Source organism: Monodelphis domestica, chromosome 1 (assembly GCF_027887165.1).
Source record: "Monodelphis domestica isolate mMonDom1 chromosome 1, mMonDom1.pri, whole genome shotgun sequence".
Taxonomy (NCBI): domain Eukaryota; kingdom Metazoa; phylum Chordata; class Mammalia; order Didelphimorphia; family Didelphidae; genus Monodelphis; species Monodelphis domestica.
The window spans coordinates 89,573,475-89,594,888 of NC_077227.1; the positions used below are offsets into that span (position 1 = coordinate 89,573,475).

At 35.7% G+C, this 21,414-nt stretch overlaps 2 protein-coding genes across 2 annotated transcripts; one reads left to right on the forward strand and one right to left on the reverse strand.

Moving 5' to 3' along the window:
- The first annotated feature begins 6,282 nt into the window (after positions 1 to 6,282).
- Positions 6,283 to 8,144, forward strand: C1H10orf120 (chromosome 1 C10orf120 homolog). Its single transcript, XM_007478861.3, has 3 exons — positions 6,283 to 6,546; positions 6,788 to 6,863; positions 7,419 to 8,144. Exons 1-3 carry the CDS (start codon positions 6,449 to 6,451, stop codon positions 8,118 to 8,120), a joined length of 876 nt encoding a protein of 291 aa, XP_007478923.1. The 5' UTR covers positions 6,283 to 6,448; the 3' UTR covers positions 8,121 to 8,144.
- Positions 8,145 to 10,701: 2,557 nt separating this feature from the next.
- On the reverse strand, positions 10,702 to 19,711 carry LOC103097651 (deleted in malignant brain tumors 1 protein-like). The gene is made up of 4 exons (XM_007478860.3): positions 19,540 to 19,711; positions 16,257 to 16,645; positions 13,848 to 14,116; positions 10,702 to 11,005 (listed from the first exon to the last, which is right to left on the reverse strand). The coding sequence occupies exons 1-4, from the start codon at positions 19,690 to 19,692 to the stop codon at positions 10,992 to 10,994; spliced, it is 825 nt and encodes a 274-aa protein (XP_007478922.2). The 5' UTR covers positions 19,693 to 19,711; the 3' UTR covers positions 10,702 to 10,991.
- Positions 19,712 to 21,414: the final 1,703 nt, after the last annotated feature.

The following is a 21,414-nucleotide window of genomic DNA, read 5'->3' on the forward strand; positions in this document are numbered from 1 at the left end:
TGCAGAGTGATGTAAGAATTGAAATAATATTTTTATATATTTTACAAAGTTTATTAGAAAAGGTAGGCAATCAGTTTAAATCTCATCATTTCTGTGAGTAACCTGACCACGTGGTTCCTAGCCTGCAAGTCTCTTCCTCCTTCCCCCTTCCCCTCCTGCTCCATTCCCACCTCTCTTCTCTGTTCTCTCCTTCTCTTCTTGCTTCTCTCTCCTCTCAAGCCCCAAAGCCTTGACTTTTATTTATGTACAGCATACAGAGGGATGCAAACCTGGTGCAACTGTGTTATGTCAAGAATGTTTGATGGATAGGTCAAGCTACTCAGGAGGGGGAGGAGTGAACTTCCTTGACACAGTGAAATGAGTAGAACCAGAAGAATCTAATATACAGAGAGGAATACACTGTGGCACAGTCAAATGTAATGGACTTCTCTACTAGCAGCAATGCAATGATCCAAGATATTTCTAAGGGACCTATAAGAAAGAACATTATTCATATCCAGAGAAAGAACTGTGGCAGTGGAAACAGAAGAAAAACAACTGCTTGATCACATGGGTTGATGGGGATATAGACTCTAAATGATCACCCTAGTGCAAATATCAATAATATGGAAATAGGTCTTGATCAATGACACATGTAAAACCCAGTGTAATTGCACGTTGGCTATGGCAGGGGATGGCAGAAGGGGAGGGAAAGAACATGAATCATGTAACCATGGACAAAGTCTCTTAATTAATAAATTAAATATTTTTAAAAACTGAGGTTAGAATTGGGGAGCAGGGATATTTATCTTTCTTACATGAACAAGTCCCACAAGTGATTTATATGTTATAAATAAACCCCATTAGCACAATGCAGAATGAGAATTTTTATTCCTTGAAATTTAGGACTCTAAAATCCTTTCCAATTTTATTATCCAATATCAGGCTTTTCCTCTATGATTCTGTGATGAAGGACAAGGGATTAGAAACTACAAGCAGAGGACCAGAATTCTGGTTATGAGTTATTAAGTTATTGAGTCACTCATTATATGGCACTGTATAAATTATCTTACCTTTCTGGTCTTCTTTTCTTTACCTACTATCCATCTAACTGTACATCATAGTATGGATGATAATTTTATTCATCAGTTTGTTTTTCTCTTCTTATGTAGATTATTAGGCTAAACTGCAGAGCTATTAGGAATATCCTAAAAGAGACTTTATGATCTGGGGGCATTTAATACAATCTGTGTTTATGTTATAAGCAGTAATTCCCTTATTGCTCAGTGTGACAAGGAAATCACTTTAAAAGACTGATATATATTAATTTAAGGTCGCCAAGGAATTCAGCTATGTAATTCCTAAATGAAAACTCAAGTCAGCCTTCAACCTTTTATAGAGTTTAATTACAAACAGGAGGAAGAAAGGAATTAGAGAGAGAGAGAGAGAGGGAGAGAGAAAGGGGAGAGAAGGGAATAGGGCTTAAATACCCCTTCTGTTTAGGCTGGGCCAAAAGGCCCAAGCCCTTAGATAGCTGGGGCAAAGAAAGGAGATCAGTCCCTATTACTCACGTGACCAAAATGGAGAAACAGTCTCAGGGGCCTCCACCTCCAGCTTCCTTCAGAGCAGCACAACCTCTCAGAGCCAAAAAACTCTCCAACCAACCACCCCCTTCAGTCCTCAGACCCCTCTCTCTTTAAGGAAACCATCCAAGTTCCCTCCCCTCAGTTCTCACATCTACCAATCACTGTCCATGTCTTCCCTGTGCCAATGGTGGCTCTAGCTTAACCCAGGACCGCCCAGAGGTCTGTGGCTTTGCACATGTCTGTTGAAGGTCATATTCTCAAATAATTAAATTTTGATCTATGCTGCAGCCCTTCCTAAATCCTGTTAGGACTGAGTAGGGTGGAGATTGTATTTTCCAAGACCTGGTTCTGTCATTCCAAGTATCTCTATTGTATCAATTCTAAAATCAATCATGACTCAAAGAAATTCCTGTTCTATGCATAAGCATAGGTCAAAGCCCTTTCCATTGTTCAGCAAAAGGTTTCTGTCCTAAAGTAATCTTAAGAAGGGAGGAGGAGGAGGAACCTCCCATGCCAATGGGATTCACATTCCAATAGAGTTCCACTATCAATAGGAAATTTTTCAAGTATGAAATTTCCCAATAGTGAAATTTCCAACATTTATAAGTCTAAGAAATTTTAAGGTTTACATCAGTCACATTAAACATTTTAAATAAAAATATCTTTATACCAATTTCCTATATTGACATTGTTCAAAAATATGTCTCATTCAGGATTTTAAGTTAATGACCTCTCTTCATGAGGTAAATAGTATATTTAATCTTTAATTGTCTGTATCTCTGGTTTATTAATGTATCTACCAGAGTTCTATAGTTTTAATTTCTTCTTTTCTTTTAAATCTCTTACCTTCTGCCTTAGAACAGATACCAATTATTTATTGTTTCCAAGGCAGAAAACTGATAACAGCTAGGCAACTGGCATTAAGTGACTTACCCAGAGTCATACAGCTAGGTAGTATCAGAGGGCATATTTAAACCATGACCTCCTATCTCTAAGCCTGGCTTTCTACCCACAAACCATGTAATTGTCCCTGTAATCTTTCAAAGATGTTTTGCTTTATAATATTATCATCATTTCATAAATTGTCTTAATTTTCACTTCATTATACATCAGTTCAAAAGTCTTCTCTAATTTTCTCTGAAACTCACCATTTTGTCATTTCTTATTGTATAATCTATTATGTATACACACCATAATTTTTTAAAGCTATTTCCTAATAGGTAGGCAGCTTTGTAGTTTCCAGTTTGGGACTCTTACAAAAAAAACCTACTAAAATAATTTTGTATAAATGGTGTTTTACCCTTTTCTTTGATCTTTTAGGTATAGCACTAGCAGAGTTGCATCAAAAATTATGCAAAGTTTTGGTCATAGTTCCAAAACACTTCAGAAAGTTTGTATCATTTTCTTTTGAGATTACCTAGGCCAATTTGGAGCTATAAAATAAAATAGACCATACCTATACTATAAGAAAATGTTAGAAAGGTGCCTTCATTTATTATTTTTGCAAGCAATTTTTGTAATATTTGAATTAACTGTTCTTTGAATATTTGATAGAATTCAAATAATAATCCATTTTATTCTGATAGGGACCATAAAATGGAGTTTGAATAATAATGGTTAGTGATTTAGAATCCTTGACATGGGCAGGGCATTATGGAAGGGATGTTTGTTCATCTTCGAGGAATGAGTTTATGTTATTAAGACATCCTTAGTTTTGCTTCAGGGTAGAGTCGTCTCAGAACATTAGGCAATAATGTATACATGGAAGAGTAGGGAGGTATCTATGTGGGTGTGGGTTCAGGTGAGGGGACCAGTGAGGAAGAGTGTATGACAGAATGGCAGATTACCTGTGGAAGAAGGACCATGGAATAATGTTTCTATCATTCCCTTGCAGGAGGCCCAAGCAGATGACCTATGAAGAGAGCATGATAAAATGGCTTTTCTATTTCTTCTTTTTAGGCATACAGGAGAGGAGACCAACAAGGGCTGGGGGGTGTAATGGAATGGCATTCCCTCTTCCCAAGCAAGTGGCAACAGACCAGGTCAGAAACACAAGAGAGTAAGATCATTAGAGAGTTAGTATAGAAAAAGAACACAAGAGGGTCCAAGACCAAACCCTGGGGCACACCTACCTGGATTCTACAAAGTGACTGAGGAGTAGTTAGACAAATAAGAGGATAACCAGGTAGGGAAAACATCAGGTAAAAAAGAAAAAATGGGGAAGAGAAAATATCCAAAAGAACAGGTGCCTAAACGTATCAAAAGGGATAGAGAAATCAGGTAGGATAGGGAAAGGATTGTTGAATATACTTATTCATGTATACAGTGATCCAAAAGTCATACTGCAGTTTGAGCTTTAACATTTTAAATCCTTTGGAAGACCTCTCAAACAGTGAGGACTGTAGTTTCAGTTAAGTGGTATGTTTGGAAGATAGATTAAAGAAGGGAAAAATGAATGGGAGTTGAGGAAGTGAAAGCAAATGGCTTTCTAGGAGAGTAGGTGTGAAAGAGATATGTTGTGTGCTATTTTTTAAGGATAAGTGTAGATTTGGGGAAGTTTATACACAGGCATCAAGCAAGTAGTTATTAAACATTTTTATTAAAGTATCATGTATTATGTGTTTATTAAAGTATTATTAATTATAAATTTTAAAAATGGTTATGAGAAAAGAATGTATGATATAGCGAGCCTGCAAATTAGATGGGAAAAGACTTTATAATAGCTATTTTTCTTCATAAATCAGCAGTTTTTTCAACTTTTTCCCAGGTGTACAATCATGTTTCAGATGTGATTGCTAGTAATTTGCTAGGTAAGTGAGCCATTATAGTACAAATATCCCCATACTTCTATTCATAAAATCAAAGAATCTAGGAGTTTACAAAGACCTCAGAGGCTACCTAATCCAACTAGAACCTAAAGAGGAATCTCTGCCACTACATTTTCTTGCATTTGAAAACCTCCAGTTTATAGGGAACTCACTATCCAGGGAAATAATTCTATTTTTGTACAGTTCTAATTGTTAGAGATTTTTTCTTTATCAAGCTGGAATCTTGCTTTCTCTTTAACTTCCTCTAGTTCTGCTGTCCTTGTCTCAATGCCTCCCTAATTTGATGAAGATGTAACATTGTATTACTATCCTTGACTGCAACAAAATATATTCTAGTACAGTCTTAAAAATCAGAAAAACTAAACTCCTATTTTCCATTTACAAATGCTTTTAAGAAGCCCTGAATTTTTTACTAAAGAAGAAAAGCAGTGATCAGATAAATGATAATTTTCTATCAAGTACTACTTGTTTATTTGTTTGCTTTTTAATTATAGGCTATTCTTAATGGAAAATGAAAATAGAAATATTGAGTTTGCTGTTCAAGAAATTGCTAGGTGTTATTGTCACAAATAAAGTGAATAAACTAATTTCTTTTTTTTTACCTTCTGTCTTGGAGCCAATACTATGTATTGACTCCAAGGCAGAAGAGTGGTAAGGGCTAGGCAATGGGGGTCAAGTGACTTGCCCAGGGTCACACAGCTAGGAAGTGTATGAGGCCAGATTTTAACCTAGGACCTTCCACCTCTAGGCCTGGCTCTCAATCCACTGAGCCACCTAGCTGCTCCCTAAACTAATTTCTGAGATCCCTTTCCAGACACTAGTATTTTAAGTTAACTTCTATTTAGGAGGAAATATAGTATAATGGAAAGAATGATTAGCTTGGAATCACTGGTGTAAAAGAACCTCGATTTTGAAATCTAGCTTTGCCACTTCCTACTTCTGTGACACTGGATTGGAGTCCATTATCTCTAAAATAAAGAAGTTGTACTAGATTATCCCTAAAATCTCCTTTCAAGCTCTAATTCTATAATCCTCTTCTTGTCTCGTCTATGTAGACTTTAGAGACCATGAGAGATAGTAGAAACAGCTCTTAATTCAGAGTCAGGAAACTTGGGTTCCAGGTCCTGCTCCAATATTTACTGACTTCAAGACCAAGAAAAATTCACTTAGGGTTCTCTGAGCTTTAATCTCATCATAAAATGAACTGCTAATGTTTGTAATTCCAGAAGACTAAATAGAAACTTTTCTTGGTTTCTCGGCAGTTTGTGTCCTCTTCTGTAAGACAGCAAGGCTTTTGAATACCAGAACTCTTTGACTAATGCTGAAAAATTATATTTTGGGGTATGAAAGGTAACTTGTCTGTATAAAACATTCCTATGACTCTTTTAGTTAATTATAGTTATTAGGATCTTATTTGTATACTTTCAGGTTTGTAGCACTCTTACTTCATAACAACCTTGTGAAGTAAATAGTGAAGTATCATTATTCCTAATTTGCATATTGTAAAACTGAGGTAAATAATGTTTTTATCATTGGGTCACAGAACTAGGGAATATTAGAGCCAGGGATCAAGCCCTAATCTTCTGACTCCCAAGTTTAGGATTGTCTCTTTTACATCACATTGCCTTTCAATTAATTGCTCATCTCTGAGAGAAGTTAACTCTTTCACTTGTAATCTGTGATGATGTCTCTCAATTTAGCTCAAAATACTGTCTCAAGGAGAATGGCAGGTATGACTAAGGAGGACGCTGAAGGAAGAGGGAAGCTGCTGGTGGTACTAATTTCACCCCTAGAAGATCATGTGTTGTCCTGGCATCAGACCTCACAATAGTTTCAATCTAGACCATTTATGATGTAAGGAATGTGCCTTTCCTTTTGTGACCTTCATCTAACTTCCCATTAACCTCTCTTCTCCATAAACCCAAAGCCACAATTTTAAGTAGCAATATTTCCATCCTGGGGAATGGATAACAGATAATTGGAGAATGGAAACCAGAACAAAGCATTGTGGAACAGAGGGTTTGAGAAAGGCAGACTGCCAAGAGGAAGATTATCATGAAGAAGCATCTAAAGTCAGGGGCTACTGAGGTTTCATGTCATAAAAAAGACCCGCTGTTAAGTGCAGATGATTTGAATCTAGAGTCATTATTAAGGTAACTATAATGTACGCCTTTCTTCCATTCATTCCAGAGAAAAACTATAAAGATTTGAATGCTTCATCTCTTTCCCATCATACAGACATTTACAGATTTCCCTGGATAAAGTCACTTTCCCATTTGTCTGGTTAATGTCCAAAGAGTATTCTTTGATAGAACTTTGAAAAAAAAATTTGAGCGAAAACTTTTGAAATTATTCTCCTGGCTTTAAAATTCCTTTTCTTTCTGTTTTTTTTAGCATATGGATGAAATATTATGGAGGTGACCCACGTATTGCCCTTGGTAAATATTCTCCTTTGGAAAAAGAAATCTTGGTAAGTCCAGTAGGATTTCCTCCAGGGGAAGGGCCACTTCAGACAAATGTGAGCTGTAGTAGAGGGAACAATAGTAAAGAATTCAACAGCTAGAATAATTTTTCCAAGTAGGGTCATAGAGTCTACCATAAAAGGACTATTAGCTAACAATTTAGTCCTACCCCTTTATTTTGTAGGTGAGAAAAATGAAGTCTGAAGAGGTTATGCTATTTAACCTTAGTCCAAGTAGGAAGTAAGGAACAAAGTCAAGGTTTGAATATAGTTTTCACTGTCAAAATTTGCCAACTACTTTTTCATGTTCCAAATTGTTATTCTTTTAAAGGTCTGAATACAATCAACTCATACATTCTTGGAATGCAATGAAATAGGTTTGTGGTCCAGTGAGGGATGTAGGAAACAGTTAGTGATGAAGTTAGGAGGGCAGACAACTATCTATTTCATTATTGCCCAATGTCTTTTCCTTGTTACAAGCATGTAACTCTCTGCCTATTGTTCCTGTGGCTTTTCTGTGGGAAAACAAGGGGTGGTTTTAAGTTATTTGCTTCACTTTAACAGCGTTTAGGTGGTGTGCATACAGTAGCCACTAGAAGGCTTTTGGCTCAGAAACAGAAAGAGGAAGAGAAGATGCTGAAGGAGCTCAGGCAGAAATCACCAGATTACAAAAAAGCAATGGAATATAAAGAGGTATACTCTCTTCTAAATACTGGGAAGAAAAATATGGAAAAAACATGGACTGCTAGAATAATTGTTCCACGAGAAGAACTTCAAGTGCCAAGTAGAGAGAAGACAACTATCAATAAGCACATAGAAAGGATGAAATTGGCCCGAGGACTGAAAGACTGGGAATATACTGATCAATTCCATCGTGGCTCATTTCTACCAGCTGTAGGTCCAGATTCCAAAGCAGCATGTCAAGAAAGAGATGCTGATGATGAGGCATCCTCAAAAGATAATAAAACAAAAATAAAAATGAATGTAATCTTCAAGGAAGATGAACGCATAAAACCCTTCACAACCAAACCAAATGAAACAAAAACATTTGACCTAAAGAAGAAACTAGAGCGCAAAATAACAGGACACACAAATCGCATACGTTTCCTGCCCTTTGAATTCCCTGGTGACCTGCTTTTGTTAAGTCAAAATTACAAATCTACACGAATTCATCTCAATGATAACATGAAGTTATTACTCTCGAATAAAGAGGGTCATTGGAAAAATTGTCTTCAAATTGCTACTGAAGATTCTCCTTACTCTTAAAGTTCTACTTATTTCCCAGTTTAACATTATGTTTGGATGTGTTTGTTTTTCTTCTGGTCTTTGGTTTCTTTCCTCACTTCCACATGCTTCTGGTGAGGACCCTGGCTTTCCTATTCAGGACTTCGGAATCATTATAAAACATGCACCAGGAGTTCTAACCTGAAGATCTTGTTTTCAAACATCTTTTGGTTCACAATTCCATTTGAAATGAGAAATTCTGTCATTAATCATCTGGTGAGCCATTCTCTTCACCAAGAAACTAGGCATTTGTATACCATTTCCCAACATGGCTAAAGCCACCCTGTTCAATAAAAATCTTGTAGTCAAAAATCATAGGAAGTAGATCTAGGAGGGTCCCTGGACATAAATTGGTTTAACCCCCTCTTTTAAAAAATGAGGAAGTGACTTATCCAAGGCCATATAGCTAGTACCAAGAAATGCTGAGATTTGAACCTCAGGCCTTCTGAATCAAATTCAGTATTCCTTCTCTTTTCTCTATACAACAGTTTCAAATTACATGATTCAAAGTTCATTGGCCCAAGACTAACAGGATCTGAATTCTACTCCTGGTTCTACTGTCAATAAGCTCAATGGTTTTAAGGAAGGCACATCCCTACTCTAGAAGGAGAAGGAGTTAGAATGCTCCCTACAAAGTTGGGGAATGGATTAAATGATCTCTGCCTTCCAACTCTCGCATTCTATGGCTCTAGGATGCTAAGAACTAAAGAAACTTGGTGTGGGGGAAGGGGTAGGACATTAAATAGTGTTAGATCATAGATGGGGTGCTAGGATGCTGGCTGCCTTGGCCATTTATCACTTACTGACATCAATCTCCTACAGAGATGTTGCATTTTAAATAACAACTCATTACATGATAGGACTGGAAGGGACTTTAAAATCATCTAATCCAGTGCTTTCATTTTAAAGATGTATAAGCAGGTCCAGATAGTTGAAATGAGTTGCCCCAAATCACAGAGCTAGTAATACCCAAACTATAGCTCACTCATCCCTGTTCTTATGAAAACATAAATTCATATCTACCTCCGATAAGAGCTCTTTGACCCTGGTGAAGTCTCTTATTCTCTCTGCACCCCAGACTACTTCCCATGGCATAAAACATTGACAGGTCATAATCTGTATCAACAGGGGGAATTTCCACTCCGAGTTTCTGCCCAAACCACAAATTCTTTGTTTTTTACATACATTAAATTTTTGATATTTTAGTATCCAAAAGCCTAGCTTTCCTGGTAATTTTAAAGCAAGTTAGAATGTAAAGAAGAACCTTAAAAATCAGTTGATCCAACATCTTCTTGTTTTATATATGAGGAAAGTAAGGCCTTCGGGAGGGAAATTACTTGCCTAAGGTTACATAGGTCAGCAAGAGTCAGTACCAGGATTTGATTCCATGATATGAATTCTGATTCCAGTCTTCTTTCCATGGCAGCATGCACATCTAATCTTCAAATCTGGCTTGTGCTCATTTCTAAATATTTAATCACCAATTTATAAAGAAAAGTATGAGCTTGGTCACAATCCACTTTATTTGTAAAAAAAAAAAAAGTGCTCTCTCATGCATGGAAATCTCCTAATCTGCTCTTGTCTTGTTTGTTTGAGTTAACAGGCCATCATGAGACAGTCATGTACAGACTTGAGACCTGAAAGTTAAAATGAAAGTCTGATTCTGGGTCATTATATTCTTGAACCTCAGATTTATCATCTGTTAAAAAAAGGTATCAGAATAATTTTTATACTCCCTTACAACAATAATATTCAAAGATCCCAGAAGCACATTTAAGCATCTATCCATGCAGGCAAATTGGGCATCCACCTATTTGTCTCATTGATCATCCCTGAGATTTATCCCATCCAGAAAGTGGTCAGTTCTTCTGGTTTTATACTCCATGGGATCATAGGATCATTGGTGTAGAGCTGAAAGGTATTATGTAAGAATTTCATTTCAAAGTAAGACCAAAAGAGGTTAAATGAATTGTTCAATATCATGTTGTCATTTTCAGCCATGTCTTACTCTTCATGATCCCCTTTGGGGTTTTATTGGCAAAGATAATAGAGTGATTTGCCATTTCCTTCTCCAGCTCATTTTATAGATGAGAAAACTGATGTAAACTGGGTTAAGTGACTTGCCCAGGGCCAGATAGCTAGTAAGAGTCTGAGGCTTAACTTCAGTTTATGGCTTCCTGACTCATGCCCCAGCACCCTTGCCAGTGCATCATCTAGTTATCTGTCTAATACCATACAAGGTAGTAAAGGCATTCAAAGGGCATTCAAACTCAGGTCCAGGTGTAACATTCTTTCCACTGTACCAGTTCTTGATTAGAAAGGCCAATAAGAGATTAGCATCAGAGGCATCCAACAAGGCAATGGAACTGCCTCAGAGAAGTGAGTCTGGGATGGTCCTTTAGAGGAGTAGGTAAAAAATGGAAGCAGGGTAGTGAAAAGGGAAGACAGCATAGTGAAAGAACCCTGGGAGGAAAAGGCCGATAGACAAGAGGAAGATAGCACTTTTTCCAAAGGTGAGAAATCCAACTCAAAGTCAATACTAAAATACTCAGCAGTTATATGGAATATATTCATTTATTGTTACCTTTCATAACACACAGAAAACCCTTTGTTATTATGCCTTTACCTTTTTCAGAATAATTGTTCTCTCTTCTACATGACTGCAAATTCTGGAAACTACCATAAACTAACTTTTCAGAAACATATTCCAACTTGAAGATATTCTTGCTCTCAGATCCATTTAATTTTTTTACCCTAGTTCCTTTTTAATAGATTTATTTCAGTAGCAACACATTTTAAATCCACCAGTCAGAAAGTGTGTCTTCTTCCATTATCATAAGGTGGTCCAGGAAACTACCCATCCATGGCTGCAAAGCAAGAGAAGAAGTGTCATACACTTTAGGGAATCAGCATCAATTCATACCATGATGGAAAATTAGAAAATTAAGTGGCATTGGACTTTGCTCTTAAATCAAGGCTTAGATATGTGCTCGGGGTAGTAAGTAGGAGAGCTGGGATTTGAAATGAAATCTGGTTCTAAGTAAGTTCTCTTTAAGCCATCCTTTCCACTGATTATTTTTTTTATTCCCTTTAAACCACTCTATCCATTGATTTTTTTTCTTTTCAAGAAATCATTAAGGCCAAGTATGAAAATGGAAAAAATTTTGGATTTGGAATTGGAAGACCTAGGTTTCCATTATATATCCAAACATTTTAAGCCCTATAATTAAGATTAAAGTTAGGAACTCACCTGTTTGAAGGCAAATCACTGAAGATCTCTAACACTTTTTTCATTGGTAAAATTGGAATAATGTTTGTCATGCCTATCTGCCAAGGTGGTTGTGAAGAAACCACTTAATAAAGTGTTATGAGAATAAATAAATAACAAAAGCATATGCCAAGCAATGTGCTAAGCCCCAGGGATATAAATATAGTATCACATATAGTCCCTACCATCAAGGAACTTACATTCTAATAGAGGATGACAACACTTATTGGCCAAAGAGGAATGCTTTGGATCTAAAAGCTACAGGGATGATAAAAGGGTCCATAGGAGACTAGGTTTATATACTTAACTCAGGAATGGTAGCAGAGTTGATTTGATCATGGGTCTAAAACTGGAAAAATAGGAGTGGGATGGGTATGTCTTCTGCAGTAAATTGGTTGATAAGGCTATCAAGGAGATAGACAAAAGGTAGGAAGTGAAGAGAAGTTGGGAATTTTCCTGAAATAGCAGGTCAGGAGAGGAAGTCACCAATTAGAATATCAGGATCCAAGTGCCTCAGGTAAAAAAATTTGGAGGTCAAATAATTCACTTTAGCTATATACATTATCATCATTGGTAGCAACACTGACATTAAATCAACATTGGGGAATGTAATAAATTCATTTTCCAGATTATGTAGGATTCTAATAAAAACTCATGGAATATCTGGAAGGATGGTGCTTAATGTATTGAACTAAATTGCAGATGATGATTTATTAGGACCTTTTAGTGAAATATAGAGGTAGTTATTTTATCAGATAAATTGATTTTATTTTCTAATTGTATGAATTTGCTATAATAATTATGTGATTGCTACAAAATATAATAAGAATGAGTACAATTTTCCAGACTTTGAACAAATAATTTTTGTTGTTGCTGAATGGGTTCAGTAATTTCTAACTCTTCATGACCCCATTTGGGGTTTCTTGGTAAAGATTATTGATGTAATTTGCTATTTCCTTCTCCAACTCATTTTATAAATGAGGAGACTGAGTCAAACAGGGATTAAGTGACTCACCTAGAGTCACACAGTTAGTAAGTACCTCAGATTGAATTTGAACTCAGGAAGAAGAATCTGCCTGATTCTAGACCTGGCATTTCATCCTCTGGGTTACCTAGTTGCCTTGGAAATAATATTTATAGATATCTTTAAGATTTAAAAAACACTTTACATACATAATCTTATATAATCATTACATAAACCCAAGGGGTGGGTGGGGGGAGTACTATTGTCATTCCCATTTCACAGATGATGAAACTGAAGCTCAGAGGAGATAAATAATTTGTCCAGGGTCACACAGCTAGAAAAGATCTAAGGCAAGATTTGATCCCCCAGTCCAAAACTCTACTATGATATACTGTTTTCTGGCTTATACAGGTAAATTTAGATATACTTAAAATGGAGTTACAAAGGCAGCCCTATATGAATTTCATGTCTACTTCATACAAGTAAACCATCTAGTTGTTTCCAATGTTTGATATTATTTAGTACTCATAGTTTTCATCTAGTGATTTTAAAGCTTGCAGAGAATACCTTAAAATGAGGTGGATCTCTTTGTGTTAGTAATAAATACTTAGTTAAATACTTTGAAACTTCCTTTGAAGGTTCATGATTGCAAAAGCAAGCACATTGTTTACATGCAGTTAGGCAACAAGCACTTATTAACTATTTACGCATTTATGCTGTGCCAGGTAGTGTGCTGATGGAGATACAAAGAAAAGCAAAAACATTTCTTCCCCTCATAGTTCTTTCTAATGGAGGAGATAATACATAAATAGATTGATGTATACATTTTATACACACATATTTATACATATACATATATATGGAAGAAGAGGGAGAGAGGGATGGTAGAAAGATAGAATCAGAGTAGAAAGAAGGTAACACGAGAAGAGAAGATGCTAGCAGTTGAAGAGACCAGGAAAGCACTCTTGCAGAAGATAAGCTTTGAGCTGAAGCTTGTTGGAAGTTAGAGAAGCCAAAAGACAAATGCTAGAACTTCAGGCATGCTAGACAAATATAAATTGAATGTGAGACAAATGTAGAGCACTACAGGCATGGAGGTAGCCAATGAAAAGGCAGGAATCAGGGCAACTAGATGTCTCAGTGAATAGAGAGTCCTGAAGAAATTAATTCTTGGATTCAACTCTAGCCTCAGACACTGTGTGACCCTGGGCAAGTCATTAAACCCCAGTTACCTAGCCCTTACCATTCTTCTGACTTGTAACCAATACTAAGTTTGGGTTATAAGATGGAAAAGGGTTTTTTTTTTTTTAAGAAAAGGCAGTGATTCATAAGGTGGAATTTCAGGTGGATGAGACAGAAAGGAAGCCAGGTTATCTAAATCATAGTGTATAGAGGGAATGAATGTGCAAGAAACTGGAAAGGTAGAAAGAGTTTGGGTTATGAAGAATTTACACAGAGACAGATAAGTTCCAATTACCAGGCTTTTTATCCAGAGATGTTTCCTTTTTTAGACGAATTGGTCCCACCACAATATCCAAGTGGTCCCAATCAGGTTGTGTTTCTCGCTTGGGTTTAGATGTGCAGCCTCGTAGGCACTGAGAGGAGGCAGATGCTTTGCAAATGAGCATTCGACACTGCAGATAAACTTCATTATGATGCTTAAGAAACCTGAAGACCTTAAATGAAAACCTGACAATATTTGGGCTTGGAGAAGAGTAAGTACTGTAGCTAGAGTCTTTCACACATCTGGAAAACAAAAATCAAAGTGAGATGAGACATTTCATCTGTTGGTTTGACATAAGGGGATATCTGAGACAAAATTTCTGAAGCACAATGTTACTTCATATTTAGAAGGAAGAAGGCTATGTTGCTAACAAGAAGTATAACTCTTGACTAAAGAAGATGACGGAAGAGAAATGCAAATAATAGTGGAGAAATATTCCACTTCGACTCACCATCCCAGCTTACAAATGGGGCCACCAAGCTTCTAGCCATTCATACCTGAAACTTTGGAGTTATTTTTTGCCCCCACCTGATAGTTCATCGAAAATAATGTTTTCTTATTAAAAGAAGTTTTCCCAATTATATGTAATAACAATTTTACACATACATTTTATGAAGTTACAAGATATTGTATTTTCAAATATTCTATCTTTCTGGATGACTGCCATGACTATCTCTAAGTGATCTCCTTTCTGAGCCCTCATCTCACATTTCTAACTGACTTCTGTATATTTCAATGTGGAAATCCCAACATTATCTTAAATTCAACATATAATAAGCTAAATTCATCTTTCACTGAAATTCATCTCCCTCTTGAGAACTTTGTTTTCATCCATGTTGCCACCATTTTTTCAGACAGTCAAATGGAACACCCTGGAGTCATCTGCTGCCCTCTCTCCATGACCCACATCCAATTTGTCAGTAAGTTATGTTAGTTTGTTTTCTCTTCCATTCCATTCCCATTACTACAACCAATTCACTTAACCTTCAGCATTTTACTCTTGGACTGTGACAACAAATTCATAAATGATCTCTGCCCCTCCTAATCTATTCTGGAACTACTGCAATCATCTTCCTGAAACATTTCATATCAATGTCTCAAAAGACCTAAAATACACTCCCCTTGAGAACTGAATAATGTCAAAAACCTTTTTAGCTTCATATTCAGTCTTCCACAATCTGGCTACACCCTTCCTCTTATCTCTATATTTCATTATTCTTTTACATAAATTCTCCAATCCTTTTAAAGAGATCTATTCAGCTTTACCTAGAAGGATTCTGTACATTGTCATCTCTGTTTCTACTCCCATTCTTTTCCTACTTCCTGAAGTGCCATCTATCAACTTAGCAAGCCCTATTTAGACATTAATATGGCTATATGAAGTTTTACCTACAACATGAAGCCTTCCCTGTCTTATCAAGCTATTATGATTTATCCATCATATGAGTTCCTATGACATATACTAAGACCTTACTGGATTTATTGGTCAGTGTTTATTTCTCTGAATTATTTTTTTTATTTTATGTACCTCATCTCCCTTATATGACAATTAAACTTCCCTAAATATCAGAAATAATGCCTCATACTGGTTTGTGTCCTCCATAGGATAGAAATATGTGTGGGAGGACCATAATAAAATATAAATGAAGAGGAAGATGATGTGTTTTCCTTCACTCTCTCTGGGTCCAACATATCTATGTCCTTAATTCTTTTTTAAAAATGCCTTTTCACCTAGTCCTTTCTATTAATTTCCATAACCACCACTTAGTTTTTCCAGGTCCTTATCATTTTTTTCCTGGATTAGCATGACAGTTTTCTGGTTGATCATCCTAAGTCCAATTTTTTTCTTCATATTTACATTAGTACCACATTTATATTTCTTTCATTGGATCATTACTATGTCCAAAACCCTTTAAATATTTCCCATTTTATATTTATCAAATAGTTGTATTAGTGCTCACTCTTCCTTGCTAATAAGGATTGAATTCAGACAAGTGATTATTTTAATTTCAATTGAATTGTATTTCATTAAGTACTCAGTTCACAAAAAAAAAAAAAAAGACAGTGCTGCATAATGGACTGAGCCCTGACTTGGAGTAAGAAAGCTTATAATCTATTCTTATTCACTTATTACTCACATGACCTTAAGCACATTACTTCACTTCTCAAAGCATCAAATGCAAACTGTTGCCATTATTGCTCTTACTAACTAGAGAATTTTTATAAGCATCAAGTTGACTAAATTTGTTCATTTTCTTTTCAAATTGGTTTTAGTGTATGGAGACAGTAGACAAAGAGAATTCCCTTTGATTAATCCTCTACTTCTGTTGATCATAATCTATAGGAAATTAACAATTTTTAAAAATTATTTAGAGTTCTTACCTATTTCGAATTAAATCATAAGTCAAATATCTAAAACCATCAGCATAGGGAGAAGCCACACAAGTATCTACAGAAAGTATCAGATTTGATTGAAGGTAGCTTAGCACGATTTGCAAGAAAACATCTTGGTTGAGTTCTACATAGTACGGAGATTCAATCACTGGATGTTCAAACAATGAAGATTTATAAAAGGAGGCATTCAAGTGATAATGACCATCCTGACTTCTGGAAATATCAATGGATCCATCTGTCAAGTATTTGACTTCTACCATGTTATTATTTCTCATTTTGCAGAAGAGATGCAAGTGGAAAATCCTTTTTCTGGTAATGATTGCATCGGTTTGACTTGTGAAAATCACATTGTAGTAGATGATGGTGTCATTTTTTTCCTTGTGCAACCAAAGACAAAAATAAATCAAGGTTTTAGGAACTATTTTCTATCAAAAGAGCTTAAAGTAAAAAGTAATAAAAATCCAATATATAGTCAAATCCTCCTTAGAAACTTCAATTTTTTACCCTGGAAAATGTGAGATATTAATTTTGAACTTTAAATTCTTTTATTCCACTCCAACCACTCCAGACCATCACACAAGTGATAGCTCCCTGTTGCCTTCAAGTGGCCTATCTGTGACAAAGAATTTGTTCCTTATTTACTTTTGTCTTTTCTACCTTCTAGCCCCTCTTCTTTCCTAATGTTTTTACCCTTCATGCCTGAGAGTAGTCTCCCTGACTCCCATAGACCAGCCTCTGGCTCTTCAAAATCTGGGCTTCTCTCTAAGTTGCTTTGAAGAGCCAAGAAAGAAGAGTTTTCCTTCCCTCTATTTTCCTGTGCATGGTTATATTTTAAATATAGTGGTTTCTAAGAAAAATTATTCTAGAAGGAAAACATCTAGGTTGAGAGGTGGTTTGTTTCCATCTTTCATGCTAAAGAAGAGAGGATTATATTAAAAACATTACTTGTATATAGTTTTAAGAATGCACAAGGTGAGAGGATATAGCAAGTGGGTATTTTCTTTACTCACTCCTAAAAAAATCACTCTCATTGCTATATGATCATTGCTCATAGATACCAGTTCTTCCAGAAAACCTTGTATACTTTTAAGCTTTAGTCATTTGTGCTATGTATAGGCATAAGTATAATTGGAATTTAGAGCAATAACATTGCACCATTTTATAGCATGAAGTCTTTTTTCAGATCCAGTGACGAATGAAAAGTGGTAGACCCAAATAGAAAGATAATCTTTTTCAGCAAAGAATTGACTGCTGTTCATGGTGCTGACTCGGTAATCAACAAGCAAGATCCTAATTATGATGCTAATCAATATCAATCAATCAATAAACATTATTAAAGTGCTTTTTATATGCAACACACTGTGCTCTATTGCATGTTGAAATATCCAAGCTCACCACAGCTAAAATCTAAACAATTTAACAAATTCTACATGGCAGCCATACTTCAGGGTGGAAAGGAGAGAAATAGGAAAGATATACCTCCAATATAAGTTCCCACCCTTTGGGGATTATTTTATTGGACCCATCTTCAGTACCTGAAAAGTTGTTTCTGAAGTTTATAATTCTAGACCTTTTTATGGAAAAATAAGAAAAATAACTCTAAGGAAATGTATCTTGATACTGTCCAGGGATCTGATATTTCATCCTCAACATCATGATTTCATATATTTTCCTCTGTTTGAGGAAGCTGCTGCTGAATCATAATGTGGTGTTTTTGTGTTCTGTATACCACAGGGAGGATGAAGTCCTTAGTTGGTTACTAGATATGTATTGTTAGAAGTCAAAGGCCCTGGTCTAATTCTTTATCAAGCCAATGGAAAGTTAGTGGCCTGGGATAAAATGTTGGCTTGTATGAAAATTATTTGTAAGTCTATTTGAAATATATACACATATAAATATATGTAGATAAATTATACATATACATTCTACCTTCTACCTTCAGCCTTTAACTCTCTGTAGAGAGGAGAGAGAATAGCTAAGGTTGGGAAATATTAGCCAGCACAATTTTCTATATTCTATGTATTGTATATTCTATGACTCACAGAACCGCAGTCCAATTGAAATAAGAATCATTCTATTTTTGTATTAAAGTATAATTTATGTTTTTCTATATTGCCTTCACTTACAATTTAAAAATTACAAAAACTTTTCAGAAAACTGTTAAGATATATAAATATATTCCTTCAACATCATGACTTTCCTCATTGCTATTTTAATAGATTGATAAAAGAAATTAAATAGGAATTCAGGGAGCATTTTGTGAAATCTGGAGATGACATGCAAAAACCAGAAGATAGTACAAAAAATTTAGAAACTCAGAAATACATAAATATATGTATACTATTATATACTATCAATACATTTTACCTTTTAATGTCATAAATGTACACAATTTATTTTACTATAAACACTGCATAAATGAAAAAGAAAAAAATCAGACCTTTTCTGGTATGAAAGGAAGGCCAAACATTTTTGCATGGGTTTGCTAGATCTTGAAGGCACTGTTCCCTAACATTCATGAAATGGAAGCATACCTACATATACATATTTACATATACATATTATACTCAGACACACATTTATTGTAACTGAATTTGACTTCCTAATTATTTTCTGAGATTGGCATTTAAATTAGTGAATATTTTCATTTTGGAAAATTTCATTTCATTTATGGGGCAAGCAGGGATGGTAAGAATATACAACATTTCTTATAAGTGAATCTGATGAATAATCTTCATTGAGAGAAGCTGAAAGGGGATAAACAGTGAAACATTGGAAAGCCATTGAATATGGAATGGAAAGAGCTGTGTTCTTGGCCCAGCTCCATCATTTATTAACTCTGTGATCTTTGGCAAGATGGAGGAGTATGGTGGAACGTTCATGTTCACTGTGTGTATATATATGTATATATATGTATATATATACATATATATATCTAGCATCTTGATCATGATGCTTACTGGTTGTGTGACCTTGGGCAAGTTGCTTAATCATGCCAAGTCTTAGTGGTCACTCTGTCAAATTGATAATGCCTATCTTATTTACCTTATTGGATTTTTTATGGAATAAATGCTTTGTAATCCTTACAATATTACATATCTGTGAATTATTATTTACTATTCATCTCACTAGGTCAAAGTTTAATGATCTCTCATATGACAAAGTAGGACTTAATGTTCTCAAGAGTCCCTATGACTCCTCATGCCCTCCAATTCTAGAGTTCTATGGCTTGATTGTACTGAGACTTGAATTCAGGTTCATAATTTCTCACCTCTATGAAAGTACCACAACCTTCAAATGGAATCAAGAATATTATGTAACTTAGGGAGATGTCAGGCCCACAGGATGCACCATTGTTCAAAGTTATATGCTGAATATTATAACCCAGTGACTGTAGATATTGCCTGTTGATTGCTACATACATTTGATTATCTGTGCATGACAGTGCTAGTAGAAAAGAAAAGAAAAAAGAACATATTATTATATAAGAATTCTGAGTCCTAGAACAAATTCTGCCACTTGCTATCTGTGTAGTCTTTGCCAAATTATTTAACCTCTCTGAGCCTCAATTACTTCATTTGTCAGATACAAATAATAGCATTCATCAGACATAAAGCAGTTTTGTGAGGATTAGTTGGGGTCAGGTGAGATTATTATGAAACGAAACATAGCACAATGGATAGAGCTCTGGATTTGAAGTGAGAACAAAATCTGAATCCTGGCTCTTCTAGTTACTACTTGTATGACCTTAGATAATCTCTGTGACTTTTCTGAGTCTCCATTTTCTCATCTGTCTATCAAATGAGGGATTTGGAATGGATGATTTTTAAAGTTCCTTTAGAGGAATCATGGAATAGTGCAGCATTGGTGAAGACTTGGCACATGTGCCCAGATGGCACAGGGGAACTGCTCCATTCCCCCTCTTCCCAGCACCTGAGGACATTTTTTGCCTGCCTTGCCCATCTTTCCAGCTGCCCAAAGCAAGTATTTCCTCCCTCCTCTCTCTGGGGTAATGTGGGGGGGGCTAAGAGGCAGCTTGAAGTTGCAGTTTGGGCACACAAACTTGAAAACCATCACCAGTGCTGGAATAGTAGATAGAACACTGGACTTTGAATCATGAGAAGTCTAAGTTCAAATCCTGATTAAGCTATGATTCTGTTTTGAATCAATCTTTGAAAAGTATATATTGTTATATAAATATAATAAAAAATGCACTACCAAGTGTGATGAAACCAAACACAGAGGTTTTCTGGTACCTGCTGGGGAATGGTGGTTTGGGAACTAAGTTTAATGAATTTAGAGTGGCTCAGTTTTTCTGAAGTCATTCATCAGAATCAGGATCACTGGATTTAGGTGATGGGCAAGTTTTCTTATTTAGGCAAGACTGAAAACTGTCCCTGAAGAGAAATATGAGCTTCACTTCCAGATTTGTCCATGTTGCTAAATTGGATTTGGGATATTCTAAAGAGGCAAGGAATGGCTCCTTTGGATTGAGCAACAGAACAGAAATTTGGCTTGTAGTCTTACAGTCCTGTCTGAGTTGCTAAATTGCAACTACTTTATGAATCTGGGTCTCAACTGTAGAGATAACAATTGTTGCTTATTTCAGAGATACATTGTAAGGGGGATTCAGGAACAGATGACTGTAATGTCCTTGCCTGTATAGCACTGAGGAAATAGTAGGGATCATCAGCTATTAGGTGTTAGTCCCCTGCCCAATCTAATCACATTCTCCACTAGGATTTTCCTATAGTTCTCAACTAAATTACTGAAAGAAATACAAGGTTCCCAAATACATTTGTAACATGAATTCATTATGCATCTCTAATTTCGATGGCATACATAATTCCAGATGTAGAACTTACCCTCCTTCATTTGTAATACTACACATGCCCCAATAGATTAACTCTAGGAAATTACTAAAATCTATAAAGCACACACAGATTTAAAGATTTACTTAAACAGAAAATAAGTGTCAGTATCAGGATTTGAATCCAGGTCATCCTGAATCTAAATCTAACAATTTATCCACTAAACTTTGTTGCCTATATAACATGAATATGACTACTTAACTACATGATTTAATCTGAGGCAATATAGCATAGTGGACAGAAGACTGAATATGGTGTCAGAAGACCCAAGTTTC